Source organism: Botrytis fragariae, assembly GCF_013461495.1.
Source record: "Botrytis fragariae strain BVB16 chromosome Unknown tig00000000, whole genome shotgun sequence".
In the NCBI taxonomy this organism is placed as follows: domain Eukaryota; kingdom Fungi; phylum Ascomycota; class Leotiomycetes; order Helotiales; family Sclerotiniaceae; genus Botrytis; species Botrytis fragariae.
The window spans coordinates 1,704,868-1,717,957 of record NW_023500986.1 but is presented as its reverse complement, the minus strand read 5'-3'; the positions used below and the strand labels follow the sequence as shown (position 1 = coordinate 1,717,957).

General features: G+C 43.6%; 4 protein-coding genes across 4 annotated transcripts; 3 read left to right on the top strand and 1 right to left on the bottom strand.

Annotated features, from left to right (window-relative positions):
* Positions 1-726: 726 nt before the first annotated feature.
* On the top strand, positions 727-1,527 carry Bfra_006749 (uncharacterized protein; the record flags this gene model as incomplete). The annotated part of the gene is made up of 3 exons (XM_037337118.1): positions 727-911; positions 1,101-1,209; positions 1,375-1,527. 3 exons carry the CDS (start codon positions 727-729, stop codon positions 1,525-1,527), a joined length of 447 nt encoding a protein of 148 aa, XP_037198484.1.
* Positions 1,528-1,802: 275 nt separating this feature from the next.
* Positions 1,803-5,678, bottom strand: Bfra_006748 (putative importin 13 protein; the record flags this gene model as incomplete). Its single annotated transcript, XM_037337117.1, has 9 exons — positions 1,803-1,887; positions 1,948-2,234; positions 2,316-2,506; positions 2,589-2,740; positions 2,811-4,405; positions 4,680-4,809; positions 4,859-5,200; positions 5,266-5,447; positions 5,634-5,678. The coding sequence occupies 9 exons, from the start codon at positions 5,676-5,678 to the stop codon at positions 1,803-1,805; spliced, it is 3,009 nt and encodes a 1,002-aa protein (XP_037198483.1).
* Positions 5,679-6,301: 623 nt separating this feature from the next.
* Bfra_006747 (putative xaa-pro aminopeptidase 1 protein) lies at positions 6,302-8,964 on the top strand (the record flags this gene model as incomplete). The annotated part of the gene is made up of 8 exons (XM_037337116.1): positions 6,302-6,320; positions 6,607-6,695; positions 6,753-6,843; positions 6,904-7,038; positions 7,089-7,124; positions 7,230-7,389; positions 7,481-8,489; positions 8,539-8,964. 8 exons carry the CDS (start codon positions 6,302-6,304, stop codon positions 8,962-8,964), a joined length of 1,965 nt encoding a protein of 654 aa, XP_037198482.1.
* A 621-nt stretch (positions 8,965-9,585) lies between these two features.
* Bfra_006746 (putative sad1 unc domain protein) lies at positions 9,586-13,033 on the top strand (the record flags this gene model as incomplete). Its single annotated transcript, XM_037337115.1, has 3 exons — positions 9,586-10,539; positions 10,592-12,696; positions 12,931-13,033. 3 exons carry the CDS (start codon positions 9,586-9,588, stop codon positions 13,031-13,033), a joined length of 3,162 nt encoding a protein of 1,053 aa, XP_037198481.1.
* Between the last annotated feature and the right edge of the window lie 57 nt (positions 13,034-13,090).

Here is a 13,090-nt window from a genome sequence, read left to right as displayed (position 1 = left end):
GCAGCAATGGCCCGAGGAGATGTAATGGTGATGAGATGATATATGAGATTTCATTAAGACGTCGTCTCGTGCTGGATTGGTTTTGTGGGATGGTACATGGACAGACATATACCGGATACGAATAAGAGAATTTAGGATGTTTGGAAAAGTATACTATCTGGGTACCTAGGCAGTATATGGGTATTATCCGATGTGCTAGGTGTGTCTGGTGTTTGAGTCGGACTTCGGTATCCTGATCTCGGGACAATTATTATCATCTGAGAATTTATATTAATATGTGATGTGATTCTTGATATGTAAATAAATGTACTTCTTCTCGATATCAACTCTTCATCTCCTCTTCTTCATGATTTCCATATATCAACAACGTCCAGTCTCTAGATTACATGTAGGTAAGAAATATTCAATACAAAAACCCCGATAGAGATAGAAATGAAAAATGTTCCTCTCTTATCCTTATCCGTATCGTGACGTCACTTGGTTTATTATCAGAAACATAACATATCACACACAACACCAAGTTAACTTTACGGGTCTTCCTTCACTCTACTTCACCTCATCAAACAAACACACAAACAAACAAACATCACTCACCACCGCCCAATCACTCAATTCCCTCTCGTCCCAATTGCCAATCTCTAGTCCCAAGTCCCTCTCACTACCATCCCAATCCCAACCCACCACTCTCAACCACCACTCCCCTCCTCCCAACACCCCCCCCCCAAAATGTCCCGCCTCCTCCTCCGCACTCCCCGCCTCACAGCTTCCGCACTAGGTCTCACCTCCTACACCTCCTACACACTCCTCCAATCGCACCGCTTTCCCGCTCGCTTGGATTCGGTTTCCTCGCCGCTGTCGAAGAATGGGAATGCGCCGATCATCAAGAAGGGGGCGGCTTGGATTCGAAGACTGTGAGTCAGATTAGTAGTGGGAGTATTGTTGGTATGTCTTTTCTTCTTCTTTGGGTTTCGTTTGTTTCTGGGGGAAGGGAGAGGAGAGATGGGAAGACGGGTGGATATGCAAACTGAGCGATGCGAATTGAGGAGGCAAAATAAGACAGCAGCAGGAAGAGAGAGTCATTAGAAAAGAAATCCACAAAGAACCCCCACTAACACCAAACCCACCACAGGACTAGGAGCCGGTCTGGCAGTCAGTACATTTTCGCGTTCCCTCGCCCTAATAATCGGATTAATGGTCGTTGGGATACAAGTACGTTCTTCCCTCTCCTCTCCTGCACCCCCCTTACCACCTACCAACCCTTTCCCTTCTACCTCTCCAACCCTTCTCATTCATCTACATACATCCCTAATCTCTATTTTCTTCTCCCCTCCTCCCCTCCTAATAAACTCTCCACCATCTAACATTTTCCTCCAGTGGGCCTCTTCCCACGGCCTTGATATCGTCCCTACAGATCGTATTCAGAGATACATCAAACATGTAAATTTGCGTTCCCTCGTGGAAGAAAACGTTGCGTTTAAAGTTTCTTTTGGTACCACTTTTGCCATGGCTGCTTTTATGCGATTTTAGATACATATTGGTTCTAGATTTATATGTCTAGTGTATTTATAATTCACGAAATTTACATATCAAGTCGAGGAATAGGATAGCAAAATGGTAGATGAGATGCTAGAAAAAGGATTGGTCTATCTATTCTAAAATTGATTGGGGCGGTTCAATCGTGTACAATACAATGAGTGCTATCTGGACTTAATTGTAGAATAGTTCCTTTCTTCGCTCCATCCAAATATTCATTCATCCACGTCCCGGTCATGTCTATCCACCCCAGCCCCTTCTTCTTAACCTCAAGAAACATATGCAAAATTTGATCCTCTACACGCCAACCAGAATTCTCTCACCACCGAATTTGTTCCCCTAGCACCACGAAGGCTTCATAAAAGTTAGCTCACAACTTCACTCTTGGAACAGAAATCGGAATCAGCAACTTACTTCATAACCTTGGCCAAAAATACCATTTTCTCCTTCTGATCTACCTTGTCACTCGGGAAGTTTCCGTCCATTAACGCAGCTTCCAACCAACTCTTTGCTCTCACCTGACTCACAACAAGTTTTCGCAGCGGATCAGAAAGTTTATCAAGTTCGCTGCGAGCGGCTGCACCACCAATATTGTAGATCAGGGCTTGGGCGAGGAGTGGCCCGAGATGTTGAAGAGCGTTGGTAATGGCTTGTTGGACGTGGGTATCGGGGTTGTTGGTAGGGAGGGAAACGAATGAGGCCTGGATTAAGGTTAGTCTTTGAGTTTTCGATTTTTTTTAATTATTCCGAGAGAATTGGGATAATTGTTAGGTGTAACCTACCCAGAATTCAGCAGCACTTTGTTTGGGTAGTGGATCCCGGCCTGTGAGGGCTTTGAGGGTAAACATGAAAATGTGTTCCAGTGAGGATTTGGGCTCATGGTTCAGGAGAATGTGGAGATTTTTGGGGGTGGAGATTAGACGGTGGAGGAACTCTATGCTTGGTTGCGAGATCTCTGGGTCATTGCTGGGCTCTGTAGTTTGTTAGCATAAATTGTCCTCTTCCTTTTTGATAAACTGTGCTATAAAACTGCGAATTCGAATACAAGGACATACCGTGATTTATAGCTTCCATCAATCCAGAGACCCATGTCAACAAGGCACTTGAAACCTGATTGTTGCGCTCATCTGATGCTGTGTTACATGAATTAATGAGCGAGCAGGCGGTGTTGATGACTGTGATAACACGAGGTGTCTGATAATTTGATCTGAAGATGAATCTAAGTCATTGATTTAGCATTGAACAATCTTACCATAACATGCTAAGAAGCAACTTACTTGGCGACATCCTCAGGAGGGAAAGCAAATGGACCATCAGTTTCGACCAAGCCAGTGCGGAAAACATGTGAGATTTCCTCTGTTACCTCACCATGGCCAGGGAAAGCTTCGTTAGCTGCGGTAAGAATGTTCAGAACCTGTACTTGAATTCCTCTGCCATTGCCATTCTTCCAGTATGAATAACTATTTTCACTAGTGTTAAGATCAACAGGGGTATCAGCTGGTACTTGAAGACCTTTTCCGATACTTATCAGACATCGTATAGCAGTGAGTTCAACTTCATCAGCAGCTGCTTGGCTATCCGGCACCTGTGTATTTGAGGCCGCATTTGTGAATTGTGTGCTCAATAAATGAAGGCTTCGTTCGTGGTCCCTCTGAACAAATTCCAACAATTGTCTAAGAGGATCCAGCTTCAATTCATCGTTCGGCATTGCTTCAATAATTGATGCTATAGCGCCAATGACACCTTCTTTTGCGTAACTTTCTACAGAGTTCTCTCGATTGATCTCACTGTATTGCTGCAGAAACGCCGCAAGTTCAGGGACAAGTACTTTTCGGCAGGATGAACAAAGCATCGCGATTGACTTTGATGTCACTCTGGCCAACGTTGGTGAATGCAACATACTGAACATAAGATTAAGGGCGCTCGGAAGATGTTGTGTATGACGTTCAAAGTAATCTGGATAGCCATTGATGACCATCAGGAACGCTTGCCTGGTGCGTGAAGGGACAGTTGAATCAGACCTCGTAAGCATAGAGAAAAGTGGCGACCCAAAAACTTTGTCCAAGTATTCATCTGACTCCTCCTTTATATAGTCCTGAAATTCAGCTAAGCAGGTCAATGAGGCTTCGAGTTCACCCCAAGCATTTCCTTTCTCAACCGATTTCAAGATGAGGTCAACAAAGCTAGAAACAAGTGGTAAGCCAAGTAACATGTACGATTGTTGTATCAAGTCTCCCACGTCTCTTCGAGCATCTTTGAAGGCAGCACGCTCATTTGAATCCCACGAACTGAATTCATGTTTGGGAGGGAATTGCATTTTTTGCCAGCATTTCTCAATTGCTTGCATCAGCACTGATCGCGCTGCTGGTAGCCAAGGAGGCGAAGCATCCACGTTGTATGACAAGTCGAGTACAGTTTCCAGATAGATAGCCCAGAATTCTACTGCTGGGACGAATATCTTGTCTTCATTGACGATATAACCATCAGCGCCAAGTAATCCTACAAGAGCAGAAAGTATCTGCTGACTTCGAGAATCGGTCGAGATATTTTGGGCTAGATCTTGCACCGTGGCATCGCCGAAGCTCAATAAGAATTGACCGAACTGGACTGAATCAAAGTCAAAATCGCCTTGGATCAATTTTGCATATCTTTCCTGTGCCCAAGAGCTACTGAAGAGATCGTAAAGCATCGTGAAGTCATTCTCAGAAAGAAATGACGAGTAGTTCGCTAGTATGTCTGCAAACAGCTCCACGGTGATTTCGTATAAATCATTATCGATGATCAGCATCAATGCAGGCTGAGTGAGAGTTCTTAAAGGATCAAGAACAATGGCAGCATCGAGAAATGCACGATGAGAGTAAAGAACCCATGACTATTCATGTTAGTATTAATTCTGAAAGGACACAAAAATGATTCTTGAGGTGTTGAACATGCTCTGGCACAATTGAAGCTGTTTGGTTCTGGCCAAAAATCGAGCTATATGGGTCAATTCGAATAGCCTGTTGGCCTCATAAGGCTTTTAAATGCGATCCAAGGAACAGCCTTTAGATACTTCAGCATACCTTGGCCATTCAATATATTACTTGTGCAATGGCAATGCCTACGACGTTGCAAAAGGCTGTAGTGAAGAAAAATCGAAGACTAACCTGAAAACATTTCATTGATTCCTGACGAACCTTTGTGTTTATAGGAACCCCTGTTGTGTTTACAATGCCCTTTTTCAATATAGTCACAATGTCTTCAACATTCTGAACCACATATTCGTGAAATTTGTGTCTAAGGAATATTAGCAACTGGCTTGATTGTAGAGAAGTGATGTGCCCACTGCTTCATTGAATTTGAATCTGTTTTTCCAACTTCTTCTACCAAGGTAGCTGAGAACCACAGTATCGCCAGACTTTTGTCATCTGGTAGATTCTGGGCAAGGACCGCCATGGTAGGAGCATCCTCGATTTTATGATAAGGAACGGCCTCGCCAAGGCAAAGGCAGTATGTGAGATGAGAAATGCAACGAGCCCAAGAGCCAGAGAAATGAAGGAAATAAGTGACTAATGTTGTGCATAGTTTTCTGACGACAAGTGGTCCGCAGCCAGAATTCAAACATTTGATAAGCCATCCAATGATCTGTTGTAGCACAATTTGTGCATCATCATCCTTTAAAGATTGTCTAGAATAGAGACATTAGTAAAAGTCATCAAAAAATTGAAAAGGATTAGGGACCAGCCTACGTACGAATCTGTGTTGAGTTTGATAGTGAACGTCAATGCCCCAAAGAACTTGACATTTTCCGAGTTGCTTCCCAGTAAGCCATTGGCCAGCTCCCAACCAGCAGGAGAACGCTGTAGCTTTTGGAGAGTTTCTTGAATTTTTGAAACCTGTTGAGGAGGACCAGCCTTGTATAGTTGATGAACGAGCTATAGCCCAATCAGTAAGTCTTCTGGATTGGATATTGAACATTATAAGGTGAGTGTGTTTGCTAGTAAAAGATATCTTGACTGATCTCGTGACATTCCATTTTCAGCAAAATTTTATTAAACAAATATCCATCGTCTTCAAGCCACTTGAACATCATAAGTCATTCTAGAAAAAGATGAACTTACAGCTTCTACCTCATCAAGTGATGAAGGTAACGTTTCGGTCTCCATATCCTTTTGAAAGGGTATCGTTTGTGTACCAATCAAGCAAAAACGGAAGCACACGCGATCTAAAAGTAAGACAGATTAGGAGGAAGCTTGAATTTGACACATGACCGTAGCCAAAGGATGTTGAGGTTATAATTTCGGGAGATTCTTCAACTCAAATTTTGGGCATCTATGATGTGGAAGGGAAAGAAATCTGCAAGACTTTATGCTGTAAATTGTTTGTTTTGTTATGGCCGGTGAATCTTTGGGCCAGCCTTTTTGAAAGCGGTAGCAAGCAAGCCTTCATAAGCCTTGCAAAGTGGATAGAAAATAATTGATGAATCCTCGCTATAAGAGAGAATTAAAGTTGGTTTTGTTTTATCACTTCTTGGTCTGATAGAATACAGAGAGAAATCTCGAGAACCATCTACAGCGAGGACATTTTTATTTGGGGGAATATTGTAGCAATTTTGAACAAGCAATCTATCTTGTGTTGTTGTAGGTTGAGTAGCTTCCATGCTTCCATTTGGAAATTTGGTGGTGTTGGGTTGGTTCTTCGATAAGATATGTTTAACCCCACCTCAGCCCACCAGCAGCCTCGAGGTGGTGGTAGCCTCACCAGATGATTACATGACTAAATGTTCGATATGTCTAGCACATCAAAAGGTACAGTGAAGCATACACGCATTGGAATCATCCGTACACAAGAGGTTCAGACGGCTTATGACAATACAGAAAGATAGTGCTCGAGTAAGTAGCTATTCAACAATCAAATTACAGAGAGTGTCGTGTTACCTAATAAGTTTCTTGATTCAGATCTACACATTTCATACCTCCTTTCACGTTACACCGAGCCTCGCTGTTATCTGCCCCATCTTCTTTGACCACTCATTTCTGTTCCACTACCTACCGTCTTGGGAAACCCAATGCGATACTTCCGTCCCTTAAATAGTTGCTTACGTGGAATCCGTTCTTGTAGCTCTTTTCAACCATTCGCACAATCTCTCAACACTCGCATTCGATATTCGTCCAGTTTTGCCAGTACGTGCATTGCAGATCCAAGGAGTGCTCTCTTGATTGAGGCTTGGAGTTGACGAGATCTTAGAAACAGATATGGAGAGTATTAATACAACGGAGCGCTTGGCGGGATTGCGGGAGCTTATGAAAAAGAACAAGGTCGATATCTACAGTATGTAAGTCACCTAGTGGCCATTCCTCCATGTATCAACTCTGCCTAACCATCATATAGTCGTTCCTTCGGAAGATAGCCACAGCTCCGAATATATTGCAGCGTGTGATGCGCGAAGGGAATTTATATCAGGGTTTTCGGGATCAGCTGGATGTGCAGTAGTGACTCTGGATAAAGCTGCTCTAGCCACGGATGGTAGGCCATGACATTTGGTCTGCGTAGAGACCCCACTAAGTTTCTCATAGGTCGATATTTCAACCAGGCTTCACGCCAGCTCGATAGTAAGTAAATTGGTTTGACTGTAGTCCTACGGAAAGCTGGCATCTATCATGTTGGCATCCTCCTATGGCTACTGATCACTTGGAGACTAATCATGATAAATTCAGACAATTGGCTCCTTTTAAAACAAGGTCTACAAGATGTACCAACGTGGCAAGAATGGGCTGCTGAACAGTCCGAGAAAGGGAAAGTAGTCGGTGTTGATCCTACCATCATGTCTGCATCTGACGCTCGAAAACTCACCGAGAAGATAAAAAAGCGTGGCGGGTAAGCATGACACATCCATTGCTTTCATAGTTTATAGAGAGCTTTCTCTGATCTATACCTCATATGAAAGATACTGATTTGATTGTGGTAGAAATGACTTAGTTGCCGTGGAAGAAAATCTGGTGGACCTTGTTTGGGGAGACAGTCGTCCATCCAGACCAAAGGAGCCCGTCAAGGTTCTAGCCCGTAAATTTGCCGGGAAAGATGTCAAGACTAAACTCGAAGATCTCCGAAAGGAATTGCTGAAGAAAAAGAGCTCCGGTATTATTGTATCCATGTTAGATGAAATAGCTTGGCTATTTAATCTGCGTGGAAATGATATTCCTTACAACCCAGTTTTCTTCTCTTACGCCTCGGTCACATCTTCATCCGCCACTTTATATGTGGATTCAAGCAAATTAAGTGATGAATGCATGGCGCATCTCAATGAAAACGGAGTTTCTGTTAGAGACTATTCGAAGATATTTGGCGACGTTGAAGTCTTGAGCCAATCTCTAGATGCAGAAGACGCCAAAGTCAAGAAGTTCCTAGTCTCAAGCAGGGCATCATGGGCACTAAAACGCGCTCTTGGCGGTGATGCTAAAGTCGATGAAGTGCGAAGTCCAATCGGTGACGCTAAATCTGTCAAAAATGAGACCGAATTAGAAGGAATGAGAGCTTGTCATGTTAGAGATGGAGCAGCACTTATCGAGTACTTTGCATGGCTCGAGCATCAGCTCGTAGTCGAAAAAGTAGAGATGGATGAAGTTACCGCGGCTGACAAACTCGAGCAATTACGGTCAAAGCAGAAGAATTTTGTTGGGCTATCTTTTGACACGATATCCTCCACTGGACCCAATGCAGCAGTCATTCATTACAAGCCTGAGCCCGGTAACTGCTCAATAATCGATCCAAAGGCTGTTTATTTATGTGATTCTGGCGCCCAGTACTTTGACGGCACTACTGACACCACTCGTACACTACATTTTGGCGAGCCAACAGAAATGGAAAAGAAGGCTTATACGTTAGTTCTGAAAGGTAACATTGCTTTAGACATCGCCATTTTCCCCAAAGGAACTAGCGGATTTGCTCTCGACGTTCTTGCTAGACAGTTCCTCTGGGTAAGTCCAATCACTCAATATTGCTCCTATGATGCTAAGATACAAACAGGAAGAAGGCTTGGACTACAGGCATGGAACTGGCCACGGGGTTGGTTCATTTTTGAATGTTCACGAAGGACCAATAGGAATCGGGACTAGGATTCAATACTCGGAGGTCCCACTAGCACCTGGAAACGTCATCTCTAACGAACCTGGGTATTACGAGGATGGCTCTTTTGGTATCCGAATTGAGAACATCATCATGGTGAAGGAGGTTGAGACGAAGCACCAATTTGGCGAGAAGCCATATTTGGGCTTTGAGCATGTCACAATGGTGCCATACTGCCGGAAACTTATTGATGAGACTCTCCTGACCCGAAAAGAAAAGCACTGGTTGAACGAGTATCATGCTGATATTTATTCTAAAACTAAAGATTTCTTTAAGGGAGATGAGCTCACTATGAGTTGGTTAGAGAGGGAGGTCGAACCGTTGTAGTCATGCATGGAGGGGTATCTTACCCAGGCCATAGGGAGGGGTAAAGTAATGAATGAGAGAGCTGAGGCCCGTGACAACATAGCATACATATTGCCATATTACATGTCTGATAGCGCAGAAGTGTTTCACTGTTGTACTTGCATCAAGTAAATACACCCCACTATCTTGAATTGTGGAAAGCTCTGTATCGTGAAAATGGCGTTAAAAACATCCCACTTCTTAGACTATCGTGGTCCAAGTTCATGCATCATTATGGAGAAAAATTGAAGGGTCTAAACAATTTGAAAGGATCACGTGCAGACAGGAATGATAGAACCAATCATAATCAAAGGAGAAATGTCCGCTTCTAGATCTAGCTTTAACGGTGAGTTTAACCAGACCTACGAACAGGAAACGAACAGCAGGAAGAAACAAGGAATCAGAAAAATTATGTTTTGCTCTGTTATATTTTACTCACCGCACAATTGAATCCACAAAAGTTCTTGTGCGTGCATTGTCCCAAATCTGCAGTTGCATTACTATAACTTCCGATACGCCGTGGCACTTCATCGTAGCTAATTCATTAATTCATTCCTCTCAACATCCCGCTTTCAGTTTGAAACACTATGCCGCCGAGCCAGAATGGTCTTCGCATGTCATCGATATATCGTGGCAACAACTGCGCTTTCATTCCTCTTCTACCTACCTAGCAGGACAATCGCGAGCAGTGTGTCAATCACTGCCAGCACAGGCCCTGTAATCAATGCCCCGAATACTACTGGAACATGCGAGTTTAGAACAATCAACTACATAACAGATATATTACCTCAACAATGCCTTCGTTCATCTTGGAGTAATACGGACTCTCCGCCAACAACAAAGACAAATGCTATTGGTGCAGCTGGAACTCTCGAAAGCCAGGAAAATGATGTTGTAACGGACACGATATCAAACACACCTTCTTTCAGCGAGTCTGTTGCCCAAACAAATGACGAAGCTAAAATTACTGGCGAAACAAGTCGTATATCCGTCATTCAGCTTAAATCGTCTAGCCCATCTCCAGAAATACCGTCTCCTACGGCATCTCCAACTGCTGTCGATGAAGGAGAGCTTAATGATGCCTCATTCTTGTCATTCGAAGAGTGGAAAAAACAAACATTGGAGCAAGCTGGGCAGCAAGATTTGAATCTGGGCAAGCGAAGATCTGCGGAAGCGGCTAGGAAAAGAGAGTCGGAAGCATTTCAAAACAATCTTGAGTCTCTTGGAGATGATGGGGAAATTGATTTGGACTTTGGCGCTTTCCGAAATGGAGCGGCTGAGCAAACCTCGAGAACGACCGAAGATAAAGGCATGGGTTCAAATCAGGATTCACAAGAAGAGAAAAGTGGTTCTGGGCATCGAAAGGAACACCGAAGTAAGGATGCTGGCAAGACCTGCAAAGAGCGTTTTTCCTATGCATCATTTGATGCCGGAGCTACTGTTCTGAAGACCCATCAAGGTGCAAAAAACTCAAAAGCTGTGTTGATAGAGAATAAGGATTCCTATATGCTTTCGGAATGTAAAACACCGAACAAGTTTTTAGTCATTGAGCTTTCGGTAGGAGTTGTGCTGCCCCGCAGCAGAAAACACATTGCTAACAAATCATTAGGAAGATATATGGATCGATACTCTAGTTCTTGCCAATTATGAATTCTTCTCCAGCATGCTAAGAACATTCAGAGTTAGTGTCAGCGATCGATGGCCTGTGAAGACGGACAAGTGGAAAGACTTGGGTGTCTATGAAGCTCGCAACTCGCGAGAAATACAAGCCTTTTTAATAGAGAATCCGCAAATTTGGGCAAGGTATATACGCATCGAATTTTTGACACATTACGGAAAGGAGTACTATTGCCCACTCTCGCTCGTCAGAGTTCATGGCACTCGCATGCTTGAAAGTTGGAAGGATACTGAAGCTAACAATGATGACGACGAGGAAGCGGATGAGGACCCTGAGGAAGGATTTGTTCCAGAAGCTGTAGCAGAAATCATTCAGGCGACATCGTCTGAAATACAAGCTGTGCGTGTAACAGCGAATAACCAGGCAGAGCCTACAGTATTATACACTACTCGAGACGTTCAAAGGGAAGAAATGCCAGTGGAGACGCACCTTAAACCACCGCCAACACCAACTTCTCTTTGGAAGAAGCCTATAGCCAGAGAATTTGAATTACTCTCTATACAATCTCTATACTTGTGCTATCCTTCAGATGCTCCGGAACATATTCTCACAAGTCAAGCCGCGGTGGAGAATGAGTCATATAACTTCAAGACTACTATGAAAGTTCCGCCATCACCTGAAATGATTTCTACTGCCTTCACAGATAATGGGATCACATCCTCATCATTGTCTTTCACCGGTCCTTCTGCACAGCAAACGTTGTCCGAGGATAAAGCATCCCTAGCAAGCACGTCACTTACCCAAGAAACCCATGAATCTTCCAAGGTAACTCACGATAGCTCACATTCAACTATTCCAACAAGTTCCACAACTACTATAGTTAACAAATCTCAAGATGCTACAAGTACAAATAAGACGCGAGGTACAAACACTTCGTCTGGGCCTGCCTCTTTACCCACTATCCAAGAGAGTTTTTTCAAGGCTGTGTCAAGACGCCTGCAGCTGTTGGAAACGAATTCAACTTTATCATTGAAGTATATTGAAGAGCAATCGAAGATGCTTCGAGAAGCCTTCCTGAGAGTCGAAAAAAGGCAACTTCAAAAGACAACTGATTTTCTCGAAAATCTCAATAGCACAGTTCTTACGGAACTCCGCGTGTTTCGTCAACAATATGATGAGATATGGCAATCGACTGTTATTTCACTTGAAAGTCAACGAGAAGAATCCCGTCGAGAAATTTTGGCTATTAGTGCTCGTCTCAATATCCTAGCCGATGAAGTTGTCTTTCAAAAGCGCATGTCTATCATCCAATCTGTACTGCTTCTTCTATGTCTTGGCCTCGTGATTTTCTCCCGTGTCTCCAGTGCTGAGCCTCTCAGCTTCTCTCTCCATAATCGACGTTCCCGCATAACGAGCAACATCACTAGTATGGAAAGTCCAATCGATACGCCGGGCTACACCTCTCGGGACCGTGAAGATTACATCGGTGACGCAAGTTCCCCTGTAAATGCGTGGACCGGCCACCATCGACGTCAGCCCTCGGATGAATCTGTCAACTCGCGCTCCCGATCAAGAGGTTGGGGTCCTCCAACACCCATATCAACATACTCCCGCTCTGATAACGAGCTGACTCCTCCACGTTCATTTGACGACGCAACCACCAGTACTATAACCGGAGCAACAACTGGTACCTTTTCTCGACTTCGCAGAAGCATCACTATGAAATACCAAAATTCTAACCCCTTGCTATCTGCATCGAAAGAACATGAACTTCTTCGCACCTCATCATTCGGACCTTCACTTAGATCTCACAATTCTTCACCTGCCTCGTTCTTGTCAGTTGCAGACGCCAAAGAAAGGGGCGTCAGAGATAGAAACCCTACTGCTCTAGCCAGTCCCCCGCCTAGTGATATTGAGAGTCACGATCCCATGGATGAGGTGAACTCCACGTCCACGGGTGTTCAACATGATGCATTGGAAGGGCAAAGTGTTGCCGATATCAGGGAATCTCAATCCCTTCAAACACCTACACAAGAAGAACCTGATAATGAGCAAAAGCCCTTGCCGGCTTTACCTGATGGAGGTCCAAGCCCATAGTATAAATTCGTTCTACTTGGGCTTCAAATTATTGTTCTACTATTTAGCGAGGAGTCTGGTTTGGGTCTTGGCATATACCACTATTGTTTATTGTTCATAGTTATGATATTGAGGCGAAATAAAACGTTTTTTTATTGCCATGATACTATTTTCATGTCCTTTCTACTATAGTTTCTCGGTGCTACAGAAAAACATGAATTCATATCATCCCATCAAGATCATTTACACAATAGCATGTCTTCAGAGAGAGCAATTGAGTTGGAATTAGCTGGAGTCCTCGGCTACCCGATGAGCGAAGATTACAAAGTATCAGCTTGCGGCAGTATTCATACGTAAGTCTTTTGAAATGAAATCATGCATTCATATTTGAAGACCTACTAGTCCTAAACTCTG